The sequence below is a fragment of the Micromys minutus genome, assembly GCF_963924665.1.
Source record: "Micromys minutus genome assembly, chromosome: 10".
NCBI classification, from domain to species: Eukaryota; Metazoa; Chordata; class Mammalia; order Rodentia; family Muridae; genus Micromys; species Micromys minutus.
Window position 1 is genome coordinate 2,522,572 of NC_137979.1, and position 24,172 is coordinate 2,546,743.

Below are 24,172 nucleotides of genomic sequence, written 5' to 3' on the forward strand. Positions count from 1 at the left end.
AAAAATTGTGGTATATTTACACAATAGAGTACTACTCTGCTATTAGAAACAATGACTGCATAAAATTCCTAGGAAAATGGATGCATGTAGAGAATTTCATCCTGAGTGAGATAACCCAGTCACAAAAGAGCAGACATAATATGCAGTCACTGATAATTGGATACTAACCCCAGAAAGCTCTGAATACCCCAGAAACAACTCACAGACCATATGAAGCTCAAGAATAACAAAGGCCAAATAGTGAAAGCCTCGGTCCTTCTTAGGAAAAAAAATAAGTGTATAGCGCCCTCTCAGAGTGTGGTACACCTAGACCTTAAATCATTAATAATCCAAGAGCTAGGAATATAACCTTGTGGCAATTTTTGGTATTCAAAGATTATTATGTTTAATCTATACACACCAAGAAAACTCTGTTTCCAGGTTACATTCTGTTCTACAGGTACTTTATGCTTATGGTAACTAGTGGGATTTCAACACATGCTATCAAACCTCTAAAAGAATTGCCAAAATGCTTTTAAAAATCTGTACATGTATTTTTCTTCTTTAAATAAAGTTGCAAGAAAAAAAAGAAAAATTTAAAAGATATGAATAATTTTCTCAATGGGCACCACTTACAATAGTTTAATCAAAAACATGTGAATAATTCAAATATATGTTCAAAAAATAAAGTTTATGATAGAACGAGGAGCTGTGTATTTTGTTTCTTAATGTGATGCTAAGCAGCAAACTCAGAGCCTTCTATTTGCTAATCAAGTATTTTACCACTGAACTACATCCCCAGCCTAAGGAGGAGGCCTTTGTTAATCATATGGTAGTCACTCACACAGCTAAACCTACCCAGTGAGTAGCGGACATTCCTACCCCAATGTGAGTCAACCTATGGAATACAGTACAGCCAATCCCTTCAATGTACTTCAGCAGTACATTAATCCCTTCCTCTAAACTACCAAAATACTGAGAAGGTACCCAATCCCTTCTTATAAAACAGTTAGCTATTGCTACACAATCGTAAGCTCCAATTAATAAGGAATGTAATTTGTAACCCCCTCATTGTGGTTTACAACTATAAATATAAACCTGAAAACACATTTTCAAGTTTGTGTCAATCTTCATCTTTCCAGATTTCCATCATAATGTTAGCATCTTGTTAGAAATTAAGGAGCTTGAAGGTCATTGGCAAGATCTCCATCAGGATCAGCTTGGGACCTCATCTTGTGTGCCCATGGTAACAGTGATTTCGAGGAAGGGAGATGTGTGACAGTTGCCACTCTTAATGACTTGAAATCCCCCTGGGAGAGGGAGGCAGGAGGAGGTAGCGGGGCTTTGTTAAGGTCTATTAAGGGAAATCAGCCTGTTTTATATTTAATTTTAAATTTTTTCCTCCTGGTAAAACAGTATGTTTTAATCTAGATATTTAAAAAGTTTATGTTAATGAATGTTTGCCTGCATGTGTGTATGTTCCTGGCATTCAAGCCTGGTGCCCTCTAGGGGCCAGAAGAATGGATCAGATTCTCTGGAACTAGAGTTACCAGTGACTGTAAACTACCATGGGGCAGCTGGGAACCCAACCTGGTCCTCTGCAAGTAACCACTGAGCCTTCATCTCTCCAGTTCAAAGCAAGTTATTTTATAAATTATTTCTAATCTATTACTTCTTTTGGCAGGACTATGGTTTCTAGTAAGGAAAACACAGTTTATTACCTCCACCCTTAGGGGTGATCCAAATCACCTGTACAGAAAAGCTTCAGGAAGACTGTTTCAGAAACTTTAAAAATATTTGGGTTTGTTGTGGTTTTTCCCAACACAGCTCTTTGTAGGCTTCTAGTTTTAAAAGCCTACCCTAATAAATGCACTTAAATGCTTTAATCTCCCTTCTAGCCCACCACCCACCAGAGGTAGTGGAAAAGGAGGTTAATAGGGAAAGGGACTGCGTGAACCTGTTTAGAAATAGTTCTTTGGAGAGAATTCATTCTGCGTTGTCAGAATATCAGCTGCTCAGTTCACACAAATCAGCAGCAGCAGCTCAGTGCACTTGCAAACACCATTCACAAACTAGCAGTGACAGTTTGATCCAGGAGAAACCAATCTGCTGGAGTCTGTAGAAGTGGCAAGAAGCCACAGAATCACCACCAGAAGTTCTTTAGTAGGTTTTTTTTTATGAAGTCATGATAAACGAAGACCAGCAAAGAGTGGCAAGGTGAACCAATGCCACACAGTTTTGTCCACTGTCTGTTGAGTCACCATTATACCCTCTACAAACATCATAGGTCCTCTCAAGCACCTGCTCTAGCAAAATATCGCAAGCCCCTTTTCCAGGCAGCTTCCAGAAAAATATGTCTGTTCTCACCAAAGCACCCTCCCATGTGTCTGCTTCAGCAAAACATCCTCTCGTAAGAGTTTCCAGAAAAGCATCACATGACAACAGATTCTCCAAAGAAGCCAGAAATGTCCACTTCAGCTCTTTGAACCTGATACACTTGAAGCCTACTGCAGATGAGTTGACCAGAGACTTTGCTTCCTGGGGTGGGGTAAGGAGCACTTAAGAGTGAATTACTCATTGTGCTTGCCCCAAGCATCGCCAAAGCTCTCAACACTTACCTGTGATGACCGGGGCACCAACGTTTCACTTGTAAAACCAACACTCACATAAGTATTTTCGAATTTTGGGTTCCTGTTCATTTTTCTATGAACTAATGTCCTGTCTCATCCTTGAAAGTGTAGATGTCATCCTGTGGCTCATCCTGCAGATCACCATTGCAATGGTGCTCTCTCCTTTTCCCTCCTCCTTTTTTTCCTTAAAGAAAGCTCAAGGACAATTTTTATTAGAGTTTACAGCAAGCTAGCAAAGATGAGATGAAAACTCTGGCAAGCACAAGGAAGAGATGAAGAAAACACCATGAGTTTTAAGTTAGGCATGGAGTAGAAATAAGAGGCAGCCTCTTAAGAAAGGAGAAGGCACTCCCAAGAATGCAAGGGTGTTTGGTGAGCCGGGGGAAGAGCCCGAAGCCGGAAAGAGTCTGAAGTCCTTTGCTCCATGTAAAAATAATTCTATTTGGTTTTATTGTTGTTGCATATGCTCCTCTCATTTATTACATCCTGACTGCAGTTTCCTCTCCTCTCCTCTCAGCCCCCACCACTCTGTCATTTCAGAAAAGGACATCAGCCAAACATGGCCAAATAAGATGCCACAGACCAGGCACATCCCTTCATGTCAAGGCTGGGCAAGGCAAGCCAGTAGGAGGAAAGGGGTCCCAAAAGCAGGCAAAAGAACCAGAGGCAGCCTCTGATCCCACTGTTCGGAGCCTCACAAGAGCTACACAACCATAAAATCTAGGCAGAGGACCTGGGTCAGACCCACACAGTCTCCCTGGTACTCCCTTCGGTTTCTGAGAAGCCCTATGAGCTCTGCTTAGCTTATTCTGTGTGCTGTGTTCTTACAGTTTCCTTGTCCTTGAACCCTCTGGCTTCTTCAAATCTTCCTTCCCCTCTTCCAGGGGATTTCATGTGCTTCCCCTAATGTTTGCTTAGGTCTCTGCGTCTGCTCCTATCAGCTGCCGAATGAAGCCTCTGTGGTAATGATTATACCAGGCTCCTGTCTACAAGTATTAGGAATCATTTTATAGGCTTTTTTCTCAGTGTGTTTCTATTTCCACTATTTTAAGAAATAATGAAGATTGCTACTAAAGACTGTGGAGCCATCTTGCTCTTCAATAGACTGCCTGGTGAGCTTACCAGCCATCTGTTTGTTTGCTTTTTGGTCTATACCAATTATTTCCTTGATGTGAAGCTAAGAGCCTTTTCATTCCACACTTCCCGTTTCATTTTAGATAAGTTTCATTAAATTGTTTTTAGAGAAAAAAAATAAAGTGTGAGCATCTGGGTTTTTGTTATTGCCTAATACTGCATTATTTTATTTTTTTAATTTTATGAAATTACATCTTTGCCTCCCCCCGAATTCTCCTATGTATCTCTTCTAGCTCTCTTTCAAATTCATGGCCTCTTATAAATAATGTTATTACATGAGCATATGTATATACATTTATACTGCTAAGCATAGCCTGCTCAGTCTGTGTGGTTACTTGCATGTATTTTTTCGGGGTAGTACTTCATTCTTGCCTTCTGTATCCTACTCCTGCTGGGCTGGGGATCTAATGGACTTCCCTGGGAAAGTGTCGGTGTTGTAGAAGATGTGCGCCATCTCTCAAGTTAGGCAAGCACTCTAACACTGAGCCCACCCCAGCCACATCATTCCATTATTGATTTCCATGTCCAGATTGCCACATACATGATCAAGGAAGTCGCTACACTCTGTATACAGATCTGAGCCCTAGGTGAACTCATTGGTTATGAAATGTTATAACTTCTAGACTTTTGCAGAATATACAAAATTACACATATACACGCAACATATAGAACTATACACAAATTAGCAAATAATTCTGATTTCCTTCCAATCCCCTACACTGCAGACTCCAGAATCCTGCTATATACAAAAACAGCCTCTCTCTCTCTCTCTCTCTCTCTCTCTCTCTCTCTCTCTCTCTCTCTCTCTCTCTCTCTCTCTATCTCTATCTCTCTCTCATATTTGTCTATTTAAAGATAATTATATTCATGCATCCATATAGGCCCTCTCTTTGCCCTCTTTCTGCTGACACCAGCATGCTTTGACTGCAGGAGAGCAAAGTGCTCTCCAGGAGTTCAAGGTAATGCCTGGACCTAGCCTTGAGGTCTTGACAGTGCCTCATTCCCAGCCCAGGCGGGGTCTAAGGGCTCATAGGGCTGTAGCCAGTTGTCACTGGCTCTCGATCTCTTCGATGATCTGTGGCCCTCTAACCGGCAAAGAGCAGATGGTCATTGGATCCGGGTGTTGGCTGCCATCATGGGCTCGGGGTCTGAAGTAGGCGCAGAGCGCCCCGGAGAAGGTGTCCGTGAAGCTGAAGATGTGCGAGCCATCGGACACGTTGAAGAAGGACAGCTTCCCTGCCTCGTAGTCCAGCAGGACGCCCACCCTCCGGGGAGGCACGCGTAGCGTCAGTGGCACGCGATGCGGGTCCAGCACGAAGTACTCGCAGCGGTTCCACAGCCCCATCACCCAGTAGCCGGCCGCCGGACTCAGGCGCGCGGGACCCGAGCGCTCCACGGACTCCAGACAGGCGCCCAGAAACCAGCGGCTGCGCCGGCCCACGTGCACCTCCCAGTAGTGGCGGCCGCTGGAGAAGCGCTCCCGGCTTAGCACGCACGTCTGCTCCGAGAACCTCTGCGGGTCGCCGGCTGCGATACTGGGCACCCCCAAGCGGGAAGACACGCTCTTGAGGTTGTTGGAGACCTCCAGGCTAGGGTGTGCTGTGGCGGGATCCAAGGTCACGTCCACTGAGCAGAAGCAAAAGGTTAGTACCTGCTGAGGAAAGTTCAAGAACCTTCCCTTCTTTCCCCTCTGTTCTCTCCCTTCCCTCTGCTCCCCGGAACAACTGGTGGAATCACCCCGTTCCCACCCACCAACTCTGTCAACCATCCCTCTTCCCAGAGCATCATGCAGATCACTCCTGAAGCCGACTCCTTTCCTGCACTCCATTCTCAGGTTCCAAATGAGGTGGGTTCATGAGTGGACTCTGGAGGATGGAGCTAGGCCTTGAGCTACGAGCAGACAGGTATTTGTGGCTTCTGTTTCCTCTGGTTTCTCCGCACTCTGTGCACCAACGCTGTGCCTCTGCTTTATAGCAATCTTAAGACTTTTAAAGCTACAGGGATCATCCAGTGACCTCCACTCTAACTAACACCCATGCCCCAAACACTTGATGGCTGGCTGAGAAACTGGTGGGTACCCACCCACCCATTTCTTGAGACTAGGTCTCCCTATACAGCCCAGGTTGATCTTGACTCATGATTCTGCCTCCCAATCGTGAGGTTGTTGGAGACCTCCTGGGTACTGAGACCTCGGGTGTAAACCATAATGCCTGCCTGCAGGGGTCCTTCTCTGAGATGATCTGAGGTTCCTTTCAGATTCTGCCTTTTCTTCTGCTAAAGACCCCAGAAGCAGCCTTCTTGTCACAGAACATGTGTGCACATTCGAATATAAGCAGCATGTATGTATAATGTGTTCATTTCCAGGATACGGACTTGACTCCTAGAAAAACCGTCCTCTGCATCCATTCTGTGCAAGACCCAACCAACCTGCCTCCAGCCACATCTGGCAGCTCCAGACACTTACCCGCGTATTGCTGAGCTGCTCTCCACTCTGAAACCAAAGAGAGACGGGACTCAGAGAGTGCCCTTGCTTAAGGACTATCTACAAATTAAATGACCTCACCGCCACCTCTGGACTGGATTGGGCAGGAGTGTAAACAGTGCTAGGCTCTACCAAAGTGCTGTGCAGCCTCTAGTTACACTGAGAAGATGTAACACAGGGTAAAGGAACCCAGGTACCCTAAAGCATGCTCTTCCTGCCCAAGCCCAATCCTGGAGGCCCTGCTGAGCTGGGCTCTGTCCTAAGATGTCTTCTAGATGCCCAGTCTTCCCTCTGCAAAGAGTTGATCCAAAACAATAGAAGACTTTTTTTAAGAGCACCAGGGGAGACAGAACTCAATCAGAACAGCCAGTGGAACTTTACAGATATACAACTGTTACATGGAATGGCTTAGTTCTAGCAAAATGCTGATTCAGTGTTAGTTTATGAATTTAAAACCATCCATCTAAGGCAACTTGAGGATTTTTAAAGGTTCATGGGCTTTAAAAGTTAAGTAGACATGTAGGAGGACCACTTACACTTCCCGATGTGCTTAAGGCCATAATAGTGATGGCAGTCGGGGAAGGTGAGTCCTGGGACAAGCCCACCTGGGCTGAACACACACTGAAGTGAGTACCTTACCTCAACAGGGGAACCGTGGCTGGTGTACTAAATGTCACTGCACACAATCAGTGGACTCACTCTCGCCTCACACCCGGAGTGTGAGGATTTCTTAGGATTAATGACACATGAAACACGCCGTTGCAGTTTGGACACGAAACATTCTCCAGTGGCGCTGAGGTAAAGGGTTAGTCCTCAGCTCTGTGCTATGTGGAATCTCCTGGCTACCCAGGGGTTCCTGAGACTCTGGCTCCCCTGTTTGCTCTTTGATTTCTGCCCTGCTATGTGGCCAGCAGCTCTCTCTACCTCACACACCCTTCTCGCTGCTGCAGTGTGCTGCCTCGCCACAGGCCCAAGTGACCATGGATCAATCACTTTTGAAACCATGATCCCATGTAAACCTTTGCTCACTGCAAGTTTACTCTATCAGGTGTTGTATGACACTAATAGAAAGCTGAGAAACGCACTATACCTTAATGAAAGAAATTATAAGAGAGTACCATTGTGGCATCCTTAGCATAGGTCTTCAACAAAATCCCAGTAGCATAAGCCATAGGGTTCAAGTTTTGATTAATTAAACTTTATCAGAAGTAGTGATCTCTCTTTAATAAAGGGAACATGAACAAGACTAACCACAAATGACACAATAGCAAAAGGAATCCCTGTTGTTTAATATCAATAATGTGTGCATGTGTGTATGTGTGTGCATGTGTGTGTATATGTGTATATGTATGTGTGTATATGTGTGTATGTGTGTGTATATGTGTATGTGTATATGTGTGTATGTGTGTGTATATGTGTATGTGTATATGTGTGTATGTATGTGTGTGCATGTGTGTATGTGTGTATGTGTGTGTATGTTTGTGTATGTATGTGTGTGTGCATGTGTGTGTATTTGTGTGCATGTGTGTATGTGTGTATGTGTGTGCATGTGTATGTATGTATGTGTATGTATGTGTGTATATGTGTGTATGAGTGTGCATGTGTGTATGTGTGTATGTGTGTGCATGTGTGTGTATGTATGTGTGTATGTGTGTGTATGTATATGTGTATATGTGTGTATGTATGTGCATGTGTGTATGTGTGTGTATGTGTGTGCATGTGTGTATGTATGTGTGTATGTGTGTGTATGTGTGTGCATGTGTGTATGTATGTGTGTATGTGTGTGTATGTGTGTGTATGTATGTGTGTATATGTGTATATTGTGTATGTGTGTGCATGTGTGTATGTATGTGTGTATATGTGTGTATGTGTATATGTGTGTGTGTGTGTCCTTACACATACACATACCATCACATACCATATAGGAAGGCTGCATCCAGAGAGAACCCACTAACAAAAGAATGAGAAAACATTTATCTCTATGGGCCAGCAAACTCAGAGAGCTAGTTGCACCGGATGCAGGTGTGCAGAGCCCCACCATTGTTGACAGCAGGAAGATGGCTTCTGGGAAACCTTTGTCTATTCAGCATCCTAGTCTCCCTTCCTGGTTGTACTTTCTAGAGAAACAGGATGATAGGACAACATGCTCCAGGCATGTTCAGTGTGGTTTGCAGTGGTGTGCGGTGAGAACCAGCAAGAAGAAGCAGACCTAACGTGCACAAGACGGATATTTAAACAGTGGTACAGGGACAGACAGCATGGGACTGAATGATGTTTAAAAAACTGTAATGCATGTGACAAAGTAAAAATCCAGGTGCACAAGAATGTATACAAAAATATACACTAGACTGTTGAGTTTATGAAGGGAATATAGGCCCTTATGGTATTTTCAGGTTCCAAGAAAGTCCTTTTCCCAAAGTCTGGCATTTATGCAGAAGCCAGAATTCCCTCTGGAACTTTAGATGATCGTTCATACTTGCTAAAAGAATTCATTCTTCTTACATGCAGCAAAAGTGACAAATGGCTCCTCTATTTACCTGTGTCTGTGGTGCCTATTAGCATGTCAAGGTCTCTGCTAGCCTCCAGGGTCCCTCAGTCCTAGCTGACATACTCTGCCCCTACCCTAACTTCTCCAGCTTCTTCTTCCTACATTGCTCAGACATTTTGGCTATACACTTGGTTCCCCTCTTGATTTTGCTCTTGGCTCTGCTCCGGGACCTCTCTTCTTCCATTTGACCTCTCTCCCGTTTCTTCTTTCTTCTCTTCCTCTCTTGCTCTCCACTCCCACCCCTTTCCTCTCATGGCTCAGTTCAGTGCGCTGGACCCGTTCAGTCTGGATTCTTTTAGTTGTCTCTGGCTGTACTCTCCCTCACGTGTACAATAGAAACCTTCCCCTCAACCATACCCAGGAGTGGCCATGTCCTCATTCTCATCCAAGTGTAAAGAGGTATCTATCTAATGTACCAAAATGAACCTGGCTGCCAGGTCCTCCCAGCATCCTTCAGTCCTCATCTGTTACAGAGTATGGCTGGTGTACCCTACTGTCTACCCTAACTCTCTACCCTGAACTTCTCCAGCCAAGAGAGAAAGGCTGGGACGCCCTTCCCCCAGCTGCCCTTCCCTATATAAAATCCAGCCATTTTGGTACCCAGTTCTCTTTTAGGCCCCCGGCTGCTCCAGCTGGCTCGACTCCCTCCCCTCCCACTCCTCCCCTCCCCCACATGTTCTCGCTGGACTTTTCCTTTACATCCTCCTACACCATTCCTAGGCCCACTGATGTCGTTTCCTCTTTATTTATTTATGTCTTTTCATTCAATAACTAGGATTAGAAACAATGTTCTTTCACAGGTAGTCTTGGGACAATAAATATGAATACACAATTGAACAACACGGGGAGGCACAGGGGAGAAGATGGAAGCGCCAGACCGAGTGTGATGATTTTTGGTTTGTTTGCTTTACAATGGTGTGGAAGCCACAGGTATTCATTAGAAACCAGGCTTGGAATTTCTATCATTTCTCAGGCTGGAGATAGGAGGTACGTTAACTCTTTGGAGATCCTGGGGAGGCCAGTGAGTCGGGCCCTGAGCAGCCACATGACCAGAAGGCACCGTCTGAACCCCCAGCCCTGTGCTGCTTGTCTGTGATGTGTGGTAGACGTAGCAAATGCATCCCAACTTAGCACATGTTCAGTTTACAGTGGGTTTAGAAAGACATGATTCCATCATGGAAGTCAGGGAGCCTAGTGAGGAACGGGAGGAGAGAAAGGGCCTTTACTCACCAGCCTGGCCTTCGGACCTTCTCCAGTCTGAAGCAGCAAAGGAAAGGGGGGGGGGTTAGGTCAGGACACCACATTTGAATTCCCGCATCCCCCACCACCCGTTCAGCCAGCACAGTTCCAGCCCGAGTGTCTTACTTCACTGGAAAAGGAGAGAATACATGGATAGTCAGTAAAAGAGGGGACAGAAAGGGATGGTTCTGGGGTGAAGGATACTTACCAAGTTCTGTCTGAAGTCTCTCTGCAAGCAAAACAGAAGCATCAACCATTACTTGAATGTCAGGTCTCTTCTCACTGCTACTCCGCCCTGGTGCCACGAGGCCCTGTAGGAGGCTCATCCCAGCACTTCAGAGCCTTCATCCTACCTTCATTTCAGAGGAGGAAATCAAGAGCACAGGGCCCGGGAGGAACAACAGGCTTGGCTCTAAATGGTTCCTCCCTTAGGCTCCACCGGGTAGAGAGGAGTTTACTCCTTCCTGGTGTTTGTAAGGCGCTGGGGGTGGGGTGGGGCACAAGAATAAGCTCCGGCCCAGAGCACAACCTCTGTCTCTTGGGATCTTTGGTGAATACTTCATTTAAAGATAAGAAGGACGCCATAATTATCCTGGCTACATGTAAAGGATCTGACTGTCTCTAGAATATGGTCCTCTGGTCTCTCCAGCTTCTGTATGTGTTAAAAACAATCAGTATACTAATTCAGACTGCGATCAATCAGTAAGTATACTAATTCAGACTGCGATCTTGATGACTCATTGAAATGGTGTTTTGATTTGGTTTGGGTTTTTGTTTGTTGTTTTTGTTTTGGTAGGGTTGGGTAGGCAGTGAGACCCAAGGTGCTCAGATTCCCCACCTCCCTTTGTACAGCCCTCTGCCACACCACCTCCACGGCTTTAAGTTGGTGTGTTCCGATGAGAGGAAAAGTAATTTACCAGAGTGTTCTCATTTTAGTGCAAGTTCAAGGATTATTTCTCACAGTGGCATTTGGGTTAAAGAGAAAGATGGATCCCAGGAAGATGAGTTGGGGAAGTAAACACTCCTTCAGAGGTTCTCCTGGTTCAGTGAACCCTGAAGCCGGCACCCAGAGTCTGACTGAGGAAGGAGAGGCTAGCAAAGATGGGTGGAGAACCACGTGAGTGTCGTCCTTCTCTCCCTCAACAGAGCCTAGTCACTTAGACCGCCCTCTTTTGCTCCAGGGGTGGCCAGATAAGCCAGAACTTACTCAGCCGTGCAATTAGTCTTTCCGGAGACTAAAGGAAAAGAGAATGCTCTCAGAGTGGGGAACGACCAGACAGGAAAGATTATGAATGTGGGCGACTTCACTCCCCCAAGGTATGCAGACTCAGCCCTGTGCATCTGGGAGCCAGCCTTGGTGCCTGGACACTGCCAGCCTCAACAAACCCAGTCCTTCCCTCTCTGCTCTGCTAGTCCTAGATGCCCCCTCCAAGACTGAGGTTTCTTGCCTTGGAAACTTGGGGGTGTGGGGGATGGAGGGCACCACCTCTGGCTTACCTCGGTCCTTCTCTCCCTGCTTCACCCGTTTGTCTGAAAGGAAGAAGGAATGGGAAAGTGAGTAGCGTACCTGTTTTTTAAGCTCTCCCTACAGACTGAGTTGCTTTCTGTCCTGGCATACCTCCACACCTCCGTGCCGCCCCTTCTGCTCAGCACATCCCCCTTTCCTATTGAGAGACTGGCAGTTAACTTCCCTGGTGGGCAGACAGGGAAAAGGACCTTGGGTAGGTAATATAAAGGTGGCACATTTCCAAGATGGCCAGCTTTTTCCTCAACTTCCTGCCTTAAGACAATCAATCAATCAATCAATAAACAAACAAACCTGGCAGCTTTTGTTTCCCCACCAGCAGGAGCCCCTGCTGATGAACTGGCTCTACAAGTTCAAGGCCTAATAAGGACACCTCACATAGCCTTTATGTTCCAATCAACCATCCCATTTGTCCCCAAACCAAGCAGCCATAGGGCCAGGGAGTTAGTTTCTTCAGAGGATTTTAAAGCCCCAGTTCTCCGAAGAGACCGGATTTTTTTTTTTCCAGCTTTTCGACTGCCCCTCCCCCAACCCTTAGCGTCCCAAAAGGTCATTTTCTCTGTGTATCGGTTGCATGTGTGTGCTCCCCCCCCCCCCCAAAAAAAAAAACTCCGCCCGTTTCAACTGCTGATTCTGTCTGTGGTGCTTGAGGCTCCCTGCGGCTTCCTCTTGTGTTTCAAATCGCCCCTCCCCTCCACCTCTGCCTTTAGTTCTTTAACTGGCAGGGAAAACAACCCCATCAGACCTCTACCCAGACTGTATCATTATGGAGCAAGAACAAAACCAGCTTCAGGACCTGACTCATACCATGGAAGCGCCGCTGCTTGTAAAAGTACCGCAGCGCCAGTACCGTGAGCACCACCAGACCGAGCAGCAGGACCACCAGGGTTCCCATGAACGCTTTCTTCCAGGGGGACGTTCTGGGTAGGAACACATCTGGAAAACGTGCCACACGGTGTTAGTTGTTTCTACTTCGGCTCCACTAACCACTGAAGCAAGACTGTCTTGGACCCCACATCATGACGTCTTGAGTGACCTTAGGGGTAGCCAGTTAGACCTTCAGTGGGAACCTCTGTAGCCGGGTATGAACGGGACATGAACGCCGCTTTTGAGCCTTCGCTCCAGGTAGGATTGGGTGCAATGGCAGAGCTCACTAGGGTGAGGGAAGGGAAGGCTGTGAATTGGAGATAAAGAATGGGTCCTGGCTGGAGGATAGGACAGCCAGCCTGATGGGACTGCGTTTTTGCCTGCCCCCAAATAAACTGCTCTATCCCAGTCTTTAGCGTGCTCAGACCTGGGTAATCATTCCCACAGGCCCCGTGTGATGACTAAAGAGACTTAATGTGGAGCCAAGGGTCCCATAAGTGGCATTGACCTTTTGCTCTGCAATAACTGGGAGGTGCTAGTGGCCTGCAGGGGAGACGGGAATAGAAAATTGCTTCTGTGCAGTTTGCTTATCACCGTGGGAAAGGGGAGCAATGGCCCTTTTAGCATTAGATAGAGGAAAAGTCAGAAACGACTGAAGGGAGTAAACTAATTTCCCTGCCAAGCTGTGGACTCACACGCCTTTCTGATGTCTGCCCTACCCTTCCACACAGCATGCTCTCTGGCTCTAAGGCTGCCTTCCATCCTTCCGCGAGCAGTAAGAATAGATTCATTTAATATGAATTTGAACTGAATCTAAGCCTCTGGTTTCTCCCCGTGGGTTTGGATGCCTCAGCACGCCCTTTACCTCCTGCCCTTCACAACTGGGTGGTCGCAACCCCACTTTTCCAGCTCTGATCCTACACTTGAAGGAGGAGTCCATCACCCAGAGTGAACTATTCAGCCCGGGTGGGGAATCTACAGGTTGTCACTTGCTTCCTGGCATTTGTCTCAGTTCTCACACCACTGGAAGAATCCCCAATAAAGCCAATAGCTACTTAGCCACAGCAGTAACCCAAGCAAGCTCCGTGTTAGTTCAAATGAAAATGGCTCCTTCACACCAACCCTCAAAACCTTTGAGCTACAATTTGTCCTGCCTACAAGATGTGCTGTGGTAAAGGTAGTGCAGAAATTGGTGGAGTGGCTGACCAATGACTGGTCCAGCTTGAGACCCATGCCACAAGAGGGAGCCAATGCCTGACACTATCTGGAGGGCCAGAAGCAAGAGGCTGGCTACCCCATACACCTGGAATAGAACCAAACATGGCCAGCAAAGAAAGAACGTCCATGAAATGATTCCTAATAATACTCTACGAGAGCCCAGCACAATCGTCATCAGAGAGGCTCCATCAGCAACTGCTGGGAACAGATGCAGAATCCACAGCCAGACATTAGGTGGAGCTTGGGAAATGCCCTGGAAGAGGGGGAAGGAGGATTGTAGGAGCCAGAGCGGTCAAAGACACCAGAAGCAAACCAATAACATCAACTTACGTGGGCTCATAGACACTCCCAGACTAAACTGGCAGCCAGGGAGCCTGCATGGGACTGACCTAGGCTTCTCTGCAGTAAGGTGTGGTTGTGTAGCTTGGTCCTCCCATGTGATTCCTAACAGGGGGTAAGAGATGTCTCTGACTCTTTTTGCCTGCTTTTGGGATCCCTTTCTTTCCACTGCGTTGACTCATCTGCCCTTAAACTGAGGGGAGGTGCCTAGTCTTACCGCAACTTGATGTGCCATGTTTGGTTGATATCCATGGAAGGGCTGCCCTTTTCTGAAGGGAAGCAGAAAGGAGTGGATGAGGGGATGGAGGGAGGGGTACAGGATTAGAGGAAGGGGAGAAATGCAGTTGGGTTGTAATATATGAGAGAAGAATAAATACAAACAATTTTTAAAAAAGAAAATGGCCCCCATAGGCTCAAAGGGAGTGACATTCTTGACATTTGACTTTTTGAAGGAAGTGTATCACTAAAGGCGGGCTTCAGGGTTTCAGAAACTCAAGCCAATTCCAGTGTCTTCCTCTCTTCCTGCTGCCTGCCGGTCCAGATGTAGAACTCCCAGAAACCTTCCCAAACCCTGTGTTCCACCATGCTTCCTGCCATGGTAATATGAACTGAACCTCCAGAACTGCAAACCTGACACAATTAAATGTTTGCCTTTGTAAGAGTCGCCATGCTCGGGGTGGTTCTTCACAGCAATAAAATCCTAGGACAAGCCCCAAAGTTAGGAAACAGTTTGGTGCTGTCCGTAGCCCAGGGCAGCTCCCAGAGTGGCCAGGGATGAAAAGATGCAGACAAAACCAGAGCATAACCCTGCAGAAACGTGTCAACTTAATAATTTTGTGCTTGTGCAATCTAATTGTTCAAAGGTAATGATTTAATGCAGATAAATATTTTTAACCTTCAGAAGTATAGTAAACTGAGTCAGACATTGCTCAGTGGTTAAGAGCCCTGAACGCTCTTCTGGGGTCTCATAGGAGAGATAGGCATTATACCAGGAGATACACCCCCTCCCCTAAACCATGCATTGTTGTATAGATGACCTCTGGGCCAATCAACACGGAGCTTTTCTTGAGTAGAAAGGTAAGTGTGGGCCAGCGCATACTGACCTGCAATCTGGATCACAAACTCTTTCTTCTGGGGCAGCAAGGGGTTATGGATTATACAAGACACATTGCTATGAGCCCCTCCTCGGACAGTCACAGATGTCTCCAGACTGAACAGGCCCTGGGCATTCTGGGTGATGGTTTCAGTCTCTGGAGAAAGGCACTGACCCTGGTGGCCTCTCCACTGAACCTTTGGCTTGGGGTACCAGCCACTGGAACTGCATTGCAGCTGAATGCCTTCTCCGTTGACGCCCTCGAGGGAGATGTGTGGGTCTGAGCCCGATCCTGAGAAAGCAGAAGGAAGTGAGAAAAATCAGGTTCACCATGCGTAAAGTTCCTGCCACTGTTCCCCATCTGAGGTCACCATAAGATGTCAAGAATTGTGACTGCTCTTGTCATGTATGTGAGCTTCATGCCCTTCAACTCTGACCTGCCAAAGGCGGTTAGACTAGGTAGGGACATTTAGGAAATTTCAGGGGGAGGGGCTATGTGCATTTAGTTATATTGTGCAATACATGATCTCTCTAGTGAAGAATCATCTTACTCAGCTCCAGTAGATTATCCTCCGTCAGTTCTCACTAGATCTCAAAAGCCCGTGGCAGATGCAATCCTGTTTTCTAGGTGCCACCATTTGTCACTTAACTATCAGCTTCTGTGCTCTCGCTCATGGAGGAAACACCCTACCACTGAGCTCTATCACCAGACATACGTTTTCAACTCGAAAAATATCAATATATGTGTTTATACATGGGTGTACAAAATATATATACACACTTTTGTGTGTGTGTGTGTGTGTGTGTGTGTGTGTGTGTATAAAACTTGAGTCATTTTGTTGGTAGTACATATATGATTTTAAGGCTGACCACTCTGGATGTATGTAACAATAATACTCAAAGAAAAGGAAGCTGTCAACAAGAAAGTGAGGGACATGGGGGAGGGGTTTGAGGGAGGGTATCTGGAAAGGGTTTTAGGGAGAAAAGAAGGGAGAAAGAGATGCTAATTTTACTTCAATCAAAAACAATAAAAGATTAATGTTGTTTAAACACTGATGATATAAAATACATATCAGGAAAGCCCCAGGCCTTTCCCCATCATATTAATTCCTTATGTCTCACTACTTAGGTAATCAATTTCTATTAGCTTCTAGCTTGTATTTCCACAATATTAATTGTGTACAAAAATATAGATCCTCAAATCTCTTTGTTTCTTCTCCTCTTGCTAATGGGCTCTAGGAGTCACTTCTTATCTGTTTACTGAGACAGAACAGGCTCCGGGCTTTCTGGAGGATGCTGCGGAGCTTGTTTGTCAGCTTCAGAAAGTGGGCGGAGCTTGTTTGTCAGCTTCAGAAAGTGGGCGGAGCTTGTTTGTCAGCTTCAGAAAGTGGGCGGAGCTTGTTTGTCAGCTTCAGAAAGTGGGCGGAGCTTGTTTGTCAGCTTCAGAAAGTGGGCGGTGCTGCTGGACCATACTCTCCTGTGTGGTGGTATTTAGGAAGCTTCAATGCTCTTGGAATTCGGTGTAATGCTACAAATACTGACCTTACACAAATGCCTATGATATCTTTATGTGGCTTTGATTCACTTTGTCATTATGGACCTAAACTATCTTTCCAGCTGTTTTGAAGTCATTCAGTATTTTAATGAGCCTGTTTCCTTTTTATTACTGCATATGGATTTGTTGGTTTATTTATTTATTTTTCTTTTAATCTTTTTTTAAAGTTTCTCCCACCCCACCTCCAGCCCCCCCGCCCCCCGGTACTGAGGATCGAACCACAGCCTGTGTGCTGGGCAGGCACTAGACCTCATACCACACTCAAATGTTTAAACACAGTGCATTTGTCGTTTGTTTTCGGCTGCAGAGCTTCTCTCTGCAAGTCCAACCCTTTTGTCTGTCTCCTGCTCCTGACTGGCTTGAGAACGTACCTGCTACTTCCAGCTCCCACGTGGCTTCACCAGAAAAGTTGTGAGAAGAAAAGCGGCAGCCATACCGACCCTCGTCAGAGGGAACCACGCTAAGGATATGCAGGCTCACGCTGCCCTCCGCAATGTCATAAGCTTCAAACAAGGTCCTGTTTCGGAACTGCGCCATCTGTGGGCTTGAGCGCCCCTGCGGCTCCTGGTACAGGTACACCACATTGGAGACCTGGGTTCGAAACCAGCGGATTTCCATGTGCCCTGCGTCCTGGTATGAAGACAAGCGACACGGAAACTCCACCGCTTCCCCGACGCGGGCCAAAATGGACTCTTCAGGGCCCAGCACCCGGACCTCATCTAGAACAATCCACAACAATGGCCAAGATTAACCCATTTGAAATGTAATTTAAAAAAAAAAAAATCACTTCTCTTTGTAGATCAGAAATCTACCGAGAACCATTCAAATGACAAAGATGAGTTGCTCTCCAAGAACAATCTGTGTGGTTTCCTGGAGAAGAAATTGTCCTGAAAAAAGTCTCATTACAAGCAGATGCACTGTACGGAGCTGGACCAGTTATTGGTTTGAATCAATCAAGAGCAGATGCTATTTGAGATGCTGTGTATATATGGCCAGGGGAGCATGCTAAATGCAATGCGTGTGACCAACAAAACGTATGCCTATGATATAGAATTGCTGATCTACATAAGCACACCAAGAAAAAGATCTTGAAAGAGAGAAACCATTTAGCTGATGCTTTCTGGGCAGTGAGACCGGAAAGCCTTATTTTGCCCATGTCTTAATAGAGTTTCCATTGCTGGGATAAACAACGTGATCAAAAGCAACCTGAGAAGGGAAGGTCTTACCTCACAGGTAAGTCAAGGCAGGACCTGAAGCAAGGAGCACGGAGGAGTGCTGCCTCCTGTCCTTGTTCTTCATGGGATGTTCAGCCGCTTTCTTATACACCCCAGATGGCCTGCCCAGGATGTATACACACAATAGGCTGGGCCCTTCTGTTTCAGGCACTAATTTCAAATGCCACCGGCTTGCATGCAAGTCAGTCATAAAGAGGCATTTTCCCAAGTGTCTCCGACTTGTGTCTAACTGACAATAAACTAGCCAGGGCAAGCGGTCTTCATGTCAGCAGAGCGCATATGCACAACTTCTGTGTTTTTAGTGTTTAAATGCCCACTGAGCTCTGCTGTTGAGAGACCTCTTTCTCTTCTGCCCCCAGGTGGTCTCTCTGCTATCCTTAGTCTGGCATCCTCCTATCCAGATTCAGCTAACATTTCCCAAACTCAAGCATTCTACATCTCCTTCCTCATCCTGCACTTTGCCCATAGATCATGGAATTTTCTTGCTTTGTGTCATTTTGGAAAAAAAAAACAAAAACAAAAACAAAAAACAAAAACTTTTACCTCCTGGTACTTTCTCCCCTGCCCACATCTGTTATCTTCTCAGGGAGCATGCACTTTGCAAGACTTTCCAGGAAAGAGACTTTCTCTTGCCTGTGCCTGGTTTGCTCCAGGGAACTGGGTGGGCAGCTGATGAAAGAGCAGCAAGTGCTGTGGCTTTACGACTGGTGTAGAAGCGTCAGATGCTGCTGTGTGACTGTCCTGGTTGATTGGTATATAACTGTACTGGTTAGTTGGTATATAACTGTCCTGGTTGGTATATAACTTACTAGTTGGTTGGCATATAACTGTACTAGTTGGTTGGTATATAACTGTCCTGGTTGGTTGGTATATAACTGTACTGGTTGGTATATAACTGTACTGGTTGGCATATAACTGTACTGGTTGGTTGGTATATAACTGTACTGGTTGGTTGGTATATATCTGTACTGGTTGGCATGTAACTGTACTGGTTGGTATATATCTGTACTAGTTGGTTGATATATAACTGTACTAGTTGGTTGGTATATAACTGTACTGGTTGGTTGGTATATAACTGTACTGATTGGCATGTAACTGTACTGGTTGGTATATATCTGTACTAGTTGGTTGATATATAACTGTACTAGTTGGTTGGTATATAACTGTACTGGTTGGTTGGTATATAACTGTACTGGTTGGCATATAATTGTACTGGTTGGTTGGTATATAACTGTACTGGTTGGCATATAACTGTACTGGTTGGCATGTAACTGTACTGTTTGGTATATGTCCCAGTACTGAAGAGGCTGAGGTAAGAGGGTTGAGAGTTCCAGGCTACCCTACTCTGCATAGCAAGAACCTGTTTCAAAAGCAAAACAACAAAAACAGCTACAAAAACAAATGAAAAGTAAACCAACCAACCAATCAAGCAAAAACAAATCCAAAGCCCTGCGTGGGAATCTTTTTGCATTTTAGTGATTAGAATGGTTTGGTGCTGTATTATGAGGGTTCTTTCCTAGAGGGAACCTTGCAGAGTTAGGGGCAGAGTCTGGGTGCTCATATTCTACCTGATAGGCCGACTATGGCTGCAGATCGAATACACTACCTGAGTTCACCTCCCACAGCTGAAGGAAGAGAAGGTAGGTGAAGGAGATGCTGAGGTACCAAGGTATTTGCTTCAGAAACCCCAGGAACACTGAGAAGTCTGCCATCTGTCAGCGGTGAGGGCCACCTAGAAAATAATAAGGATGCTGGGTAATGTGGGCGGTGACCCTTCACCCCGAGGGCTGAGACCTGCTGTTGTCTAAGTTATTTATTTTTATTCTATTATTTATTGTTATTTTATTATTAGCTAATTCTGTAGTTCCATATCAGGCCCATAGCTTTTTAAACTATGACAGGATGTAAGAACTGCTTCAAATTTTACCATTGGGCTTGCTGGAACTCATAGTGCTGTGAGCAAACAGGGCTGAAGGGTCCCAGAGGAAGCCAAGTATTGTTTAGACTCAGGAATGGAGCCATACATTGTGTGGGGGCTCAGTGTCACCTTCCTCTGGGTTAATGACACTTCCCAGAGAGTGGGGAATCTAGGAAGAATCTCAGATGCGGCTTTATTTCTCCTCCTCCCCATCACAGACCACTGGTGTACATGTTTCTTTGTCCTGGAACATCAGGTTCATAAAACAGAGGGAGAGAGAGCTGTCTTTGTCCAGAGTCTATATGATGGCTGCCTGCCAACTTTTGGGACATTCTGGGTCAATTTCATCTATTCTGGTCTTCGCAGGCATTAGCTAGTCTCTGTCCTCATGTTTATGGAATCTTTAGGCCCAGCTGATAGAGGGATGCCATCTGGCAATCCCTTCTCTGTCCTGTGGTCCAGAAAATGCAGACTCCTCCAGCTCTAAGTTCTGTTAAGCTCTGTGTTAGCATCTAAGTTTAGCAGCCAGTGAATCTGATGTGATCAGTGCATCTCGGGGTGCACAGTCTCTCCACATTGCTTCCTTATTTAGGTGTAGGACTTAAGGCAGCAGATTTTGTAGCTGGATGAACCTCAGTCTTTGTGCTTGAGCAACGGAAGGAAAAAGTTTAAGCCTCCTATGGGTTGACAAGATGCTGTTTAAATTGTGATAGTGCATACCTAAGATCCCAGCATGTAAAAGGCTGAAGCAAAGGGATCATGAGTGTAAAGAGAGCCTGGGCTAGCTAGCCAGACTCTGTCTCAAACACAGAAATAAAGAAATACTCTATAAATAAAAGTCACCACCTTCTCCTCTCTCCACTTTCAAAATATCATTTTGTCACCTTCTTCCAGAAACGGTTCATCCCACCAGGACAGTCCCTCTGGGGAGGGGATATTCAGTGGGTTTTTACCCTCCAGCTCATAGACCATCAGTATTGTAACTTCTACCAGTAAGCTTGAATTGTAGGTAGGGAAGCCGAGGCATATAGGACACCTTCTTACACAGAGGTGACAGAGTGAGATTTCTTCCTCAGCTGTTGTTTACACCACCTGTTTTCTCTCCTCCACCCTCTCCACAGCTGTGTCATCTCTCCCCACCTGTGCCCCCTCTCCTCAGCTGTGATGTCTCTCCCCACCTGTGCCCCCTCTCCCCACCTGTGCCCCCTCTCCTCAGCTGTGATGTCTCTCCCCACCTGTGCCCCCTCTCCTCAGCTGTGATGTCTCTCCCCACCTGTGCCCCCTCTCCCCACCTGTGATGTCTCTCCCCAGCTGTGCTGGCTCAGGCCTGACTTCTGATTTCATTTGCATCGATAACTCAAAACCATAATGCTGTTAGGAAGTACCCAGCCTCAGGCAGTGCCAAGCCCACCTGCACTAAAGAACAGACTAAGTACAAAACCGATCAACTAATGAATTTAAATTCCACTGCCAAAGAAAAAGAGAGAAGACTTAAACCAAAGTGTCTGCAAGACTTTGCCACCAGCCTCTTAGACAGGAGTCATGGGTTTCTGTGTCTGTTCAGTATTCAGGGGTATCTTCTGAAAAGCCTGGAATGGGAAGCCTGAAAACTTCCTGAGGTGCCCTCTACTGCCTGCTAGCCTACACTGGTGTGGTTTTACTTGGTCTATAAGAGAATTTCTGTCCTCATAGTCTCTAAAGGCTGAATCACTTTAAGATGGATGTCTCAAAAGAATGAACCCTTTTCATCTGCAGGGGAAAAGGATGCATCAGCACCTTACCTCCTCAGAGACAAGCCTGAATGGGCATCTCCCCTAAGACACCTAAAACACCCCCCATAAAGTCACCAGCATTGGGTGATAAGAGCTTCCATCTATGATATGCTTTCCCTGGGGTCACTTTCTGTCTTTTACTACTTTCTGTTTCTAGAAGGTTCATATAGGTTCTGCAAAGGAGCTACTTACCTTTCAGGTAACAGCAGAAGATCCAAGTGGTAGAGGGATGCTGGCAATGTCACCTTCCTCTAAAGGGGGTGACTGTGAAGTGTTAGTCCCTGAGGCTAGGATGCTTTAGATGTGGGCTGGCAGCTCACTGGTGACAGACTTACCCACCTTCCACCTTAGGACATAGGCTATTAGTTCTGCCCTTTGTGATAAAACCCAAGATAGATGGAACAAAACGAGGAAGTCTCCGTCACATCCCGTCCCTGTGGGAAAACAATGTCAAGCTACATTCCCATAGAAAATGTCCTTTCAGTGTCTTAGAAAGAGGCCAGAGGTGCCTGGGAACATCATTGGCTATGTCTGCAGGGGTTAAGAGCAGAAAAAGAATACTCAAACTGGCCACCCAGAATTTTTGGATACATCAAGCTGGGTATCCAGGGAGGCTGGATATGTCTAGCCCCTCTTGCTACCGTCCTCTAGTCACACTGAGACAGACTTCAATCTCCATTAGAAGTTGGGAAGTGCTTGTGCCCAGCAAATTCCTTCAAATTCCTCTCTGCAGGGAAACACCTGGAAATCTGGGAACATTGCCACAAGCTGGCTTACAACAGTGTTCATATACAGCTCGGAAACAGTGGGAAACAAGCATGTCTTTAGTGAAGCTGCAGTCTACATAGAGCTGAATGGGAACAGGAGAGAGGCTGTTAGAGATGAAGAATCCACTCTCTTGAGTTTGTTATATGAAGTGTGTCCTTCCTCTTCAAGTCCTGCCCCCATTCTCACCTCTTGATCCCTCCACCCAGCAGGGAAGCAAAGCTGACATCCTATAAGCCTCTTTCCTATCTATCAGCACTCTTGCTCGAGCCTCTGCTCCGAATTCCTGCCTCTGATGAGTGGACTTGACCTCTTCCCACGTGCGTACACCTCTTTCTTCTCTGTCTTCGTGCAGGGGGTCTCGGAAACCGTCACAGCCAGCAGACTATCGGTTCACAGGAGCCAAAAAGGCAGTTTGGTTCAACACAACTAAGAAGCTGGTTGTTGGTTCAAACTTTGGGAGTTTTACCTCCAAGTAGTTTGTTTTAGGCATGTATATGCCCAGCACATAAATAAATGTGACTGCAAGGAAAATCTGTGCAAAGTGCATGTGATGCCTATCACAAAAATAGGCTGAGAAAAACAAGCTTTGTGATAAGGGTCTGAGGGAGGATCCTGTGGGGTCTCAGCCTCACAGTTTGAAGGTCATCTCATCTGGCTATTAACCCTGTCTGTTCCCAGCCTCCTGGGCAGACAATGGGTTATAAGCTCCTTCTTCTTTTTTTTCCCTCATTTTTTAAAAATTAGATACTCTGTATTTACATTTGAGATGGTATCCTTTTCCCCCTCCCCCTCCATTTGCCTTCACAATGGTGCACTCCCTCCTAATCACCCTCTCCACCCCATTGCCTTGGCATTGGGAAAACATGCCTTCCCTGAACCAAAGGCCTCTTCTCTCATTGATGCCAGACACTGCAATCTTCAGCTACATATGCACCTGGATCAATAGGTCTCTCCATGTGTGCTCAAAGGCTCGTATTTTAGTCCATGGGAGTTTTGGAGGGTTTGGTTGGTTGATAATGTTTTTACCATGAGGTTGCAACCCCTTTCAGCTCCTTAGATCCATTCTTTAGCACCCTCATTGGGGTCCCCAAGTTCAGTCTGATGGTTAGCTACAAGCATGCTCAGCAGTATCTATAAGATTCTAGCATAGTCCCTGAGGGTCCATCTCTATCTGGTTCCTGCCAGTAAGTATATCTTGGCATCAGCTACAGTGCTTGGATTTGGTGACTGCATATGTGGTGGATCCCCAGGTGAGGTGGCTTCTGAGTGATCTTTTCTTCAATCCCTGTTCCTCTATTTGACCTTGCATTTCCTCCCGTGAGTGTTTTGTTCTCCTAAGAAGAACCGAGGCATCCCCATTTTGGCCTTCCTTCTTTTTAGAGCTCCTCCATTTGAAAGAACAATCCTGTGTTGAACATCCCGGGTTCACTTGGTGCTTACCTGTGACCACTAGGACCGCGCGTGCCGTCTACTATAGTTGTCATAGAGGGCAATGTTGAATGAATTGCCTTCGTGGCTGCCATAACTAATACAGGCAAACATAAGATAATCATAAAAATTGGCAGAAGACCAAGGAAAGGGGAAAGCCATCTCAAGCTGATGGGTATTCAGAGGTCATGTGAGAGATTTTTATCCCTTTATGCAAATCATAAATTTGACCTTCCGCAATGAGAGAAATCTAACACATTAAAGCAACATGTGTCAGAAATTGTTGACAACCAAAATTATGTTTCAGCAACAAATTATCTGTAGTAGCTCTATCTTGTAAAAGCATGGCCTTCAATTTAACCATCTCTGGGCTAAAGCTGCTGTGGGTGCAGCCGTTACAGGGTCCAAAAGATGCAAAGAATCATCACAACGTTGTAGGAAT

At 45.9% G+C, this 24,172-nt stretch overlaps 1 protein-coding gene across 1 annotated transcript; it reads right to left on the reverse strand.

Annotated features, from left to right (window-relative positions):
• Positions 1–21,856, reverse strand: BTNL9 (butyrophilin like 9). The gene is made up of 10 exons (XM_080923098.1): positions 21,727–21,856; positions 19,451–19,576; positions 16,981–17,328; positions 15,065–15,346; positions 12,345–12,473; positions 11,510–11,542; positions 10,221–10,241; positions 10,004–10,030; positions 6,208–6,234; positions 1–5,369 (listed from the first exon to the last, which is right to left on the reverse strand). The coding sequence occupies exons 2-10, from the start codon at positions 19,554–19,556 to the stop codon at positions 4,792–4,794; spliced, it is 1,551 nt and encodes a 516-aa protein (XP_080779224.1). The 5' UTR covers positions 19,557–19,576; positions 21,727–21,856; the 3' UTR covers positions 1–4,791.
• Positions 21,857–24,172: the final 2,316 nt, after the last annotated feature.

Excerpts from the sequence above, each read along its gene's own strand:
- BTNL9 (XM_080923098.1), bottom strand. The coding sequence starts at position 19,556 with ATGGCAGACTTCTCAGTGTTCCTGGGGTTTCTGAAGCAAATACCTTGG. Across the intron at positions 11,543-12,344 it reads CAAGCAGCGGCGCTTCCATG|ACAAACGGGTGAAGCAGGGA; the intron begins GTATGAGTCAGG and ends TCTTCCTTTCAG. Across the intron at positions 6,235-10,003 it reads AAGGTCCGAAGGCCAGGCTG|AGTGGAGAGCAGCTCAGCAA; the intron begins GTGAGTAAAGGC and ends CTTTGGTTTCAG.